Genomic DNA, 2,257 nt, shown 5'->3' on the forward strand with positions numbered 1-2,257 from the left:
GGTGTAGGTGGAGGAGGTAGCATAGGTGCTGGTGTAGGAAGTGGTGTAGCTGGTGGTGGTGGTGCTAATGGAGGAGGTAATGTAGGTGGTGGTGTAGGAGGAGGTGGAAGTGTTGGCGGAGGTGGAGGAGGTAACATAGGTGGTGGTGCCATTGGAGCTGGAAATGTTGGTTCGGGTGGAACTGGTAACATAGGTGGTGGTGTAGGAGGAGGTGGAAATGTTGGTGTAGGTGGAAGAGGTAGCATAGGTGCTGGTGTAGGAAATGGTGTTGCTGGTGATGGTGGTGCTAATGGAGGAGATAATGTAGGTGGTGCTGTTGGAGGAGGTGGAAGTGTTGGCGTAGGTGGAGGAGGTAACATAGGTGGTGGTGGTGGTGCTGGAGCTGGAAATGTTGGTGCAGGTGGAAGAGGTAACATAGGTGGTGGTGTCGGAGGTGGTGTTGTTGGAGTTGGAAGCGATAATGTCTAGGGAGGAGGCAACATAGATGATGGTGTAGAGGAGGTAGAAAGGTTGGTGTAGGTAGAGGAGATAGCATGGATGGTGACGTAGAAAGTAATGTAAGTGGTGCTAATGGAGGAGGTAATGTTGGTTGTGGCGTTGGAAGAAGTGGAAGTGTGGGCATATTATAATTCTAGTAATTGAAAGAAAAAAAAATGTCCTATAACTATTCATATATATATATATATTATGCGCAAAAGAAATAAAATCATGTATGTTAGAGAAAAATGTTACGTATGTTGTATCGATCTATTTGGATCATAAAAATAAACTTTTTAATTTTATATTTATGAGAGATTGTATTATATATATATATATATATATATATATATATATATATATATATATATATAATTAGAATAAAAATATTTTAATACAGAGTAAATGTAATTTGTGATTTTAAGTAAAAGTATATCATTATGTAATAACTGTTTTAAATCTTTATAAATAATAAATTTCCTCTTAACGATTGTAGTACTTTTACTTTTTTTAAATTATATATATTTGTTTAATTTGAACAAGACATTTTTTTTAAAATGAATTAATTTAATGAATATTATTTAAATTCAACGATTGTTTATTTATTAAAAATATTATTTTACATTTTTTATTTAAGTTATTGATACATTGAATTTTCTAGTTATTGTTTTATTTCTATGAATTTTCAAATATCATCATCTAATGTTACTTCAATTGTAATATTTTTAATTTGAATTGCATGATAATTTAACAAAAAATAAAACATCAAATAGTAAGATAGAGTACAAATTAATTATCTTCATAATATTTAAATAGGTAAGAGTATATGAAAAAAATAGTTAATAAAAAAAATGCTTAATTACTTTCTTTGTACTACTGTCACAAGACAACCGATGTCTTCTTTGATTAAGTCTCAAATTGTAAATTTGTAAACTCACGAGCAGTATGTGAAAAATCCTAAATCACGTACCATACTACAAGAATCTTCATGGCCAACCACTGAAACCAAACGCGAAGCCACCAACAACGCAACCATGAACCATCGTAGAAACCTTTATCAGCCACCACTTCCTCGCATAACCAATAGAAGCCTTAGCGAAACCCTAACACGAAACCTCATTGCGAGTTTGAACCTGCAAATCAGAAAGCCAAAGATCACAAATTGCAAACGAAACCCAACATCTTCACCACTGCAAATCGAATCAACCACAACGAGACACAATTTTCGTTCAACCACCACATATTCACACAATCGCGAAACCCAACTCGTTAATCATCATCCCGATCAACTATAAAAGCATCAAGAACCATGAAACCCTCACATCAAGCACCTGCAAACACAAGCTTCAAATCAAACCAGAGAATTTCAAACTAAATCGCAAAAACAAGAAATCCACCTTCGTGCCGTCAGATAATTTCAAGTTATTCACTAAGGTTCACATCCGAAAAAAGCGATGATCACTTTGAACAAAACTTACGAAATTAGTATCAAAATAGATATTAAACCTAAATAATATGATCAAACAAAATTCATTTAATATTCTTGATCTCACATACTTAAATGACATTTTAAAAAATATTTTTATTATTGTAATTATCATATATTTACATGTAACTAAATTTTAATAATTTGTTTGTGTATATTATATATAAAAAAAATATATGGTTACTTAGGTAAAATATTGCATATTGTTATTATTATGTTAATTTAACATATAAATGATAAATTGTTATATTTATTGATATTTTTTTATATTCATATTTTACAACAAACATTATG

The 2,257-nt window shown here is 32.0% G+C and overlaps 1 protein-coding gene across 1 annotated transcript in view; it reads left to right on the plus strand.

The window, feature by feature from the left end:
- LOC106756982 (glycine-rich cell wall structural protein) overlaps positions 1–468 on the plus strand; it is a 5,304-nt gene extending 4,836 nt beyond the window's left edge. Inside the window, exon 4 of the mRNA XM_014639572.2 lies at positions 8–468. Within this exon, the coding sequence (XP_014495058.2) occupies positions 8–468 (461 nt within the window). The remainder of the gene's footprint in view (positions 1–7) is intronic.
- Positions 469–2,257: the final 1,789 nt, after the last annotated feature.

This window comes from Vigna radiata, chromosome 3 (assembly GCF_000741045.1).
Source record: "Vigna radiata var. radiata cultivar VC1973A chromosome 3, Vradiata_ver6, whole genome shotgun sequence".
NCBI classification, from domain to species: domain Eukaryota; kingdom Viridiplantae; phylum Streptophyta; class Magnoliopsida; order Fabales; family Fabaceae; genus Vigna; species Vigna radiata.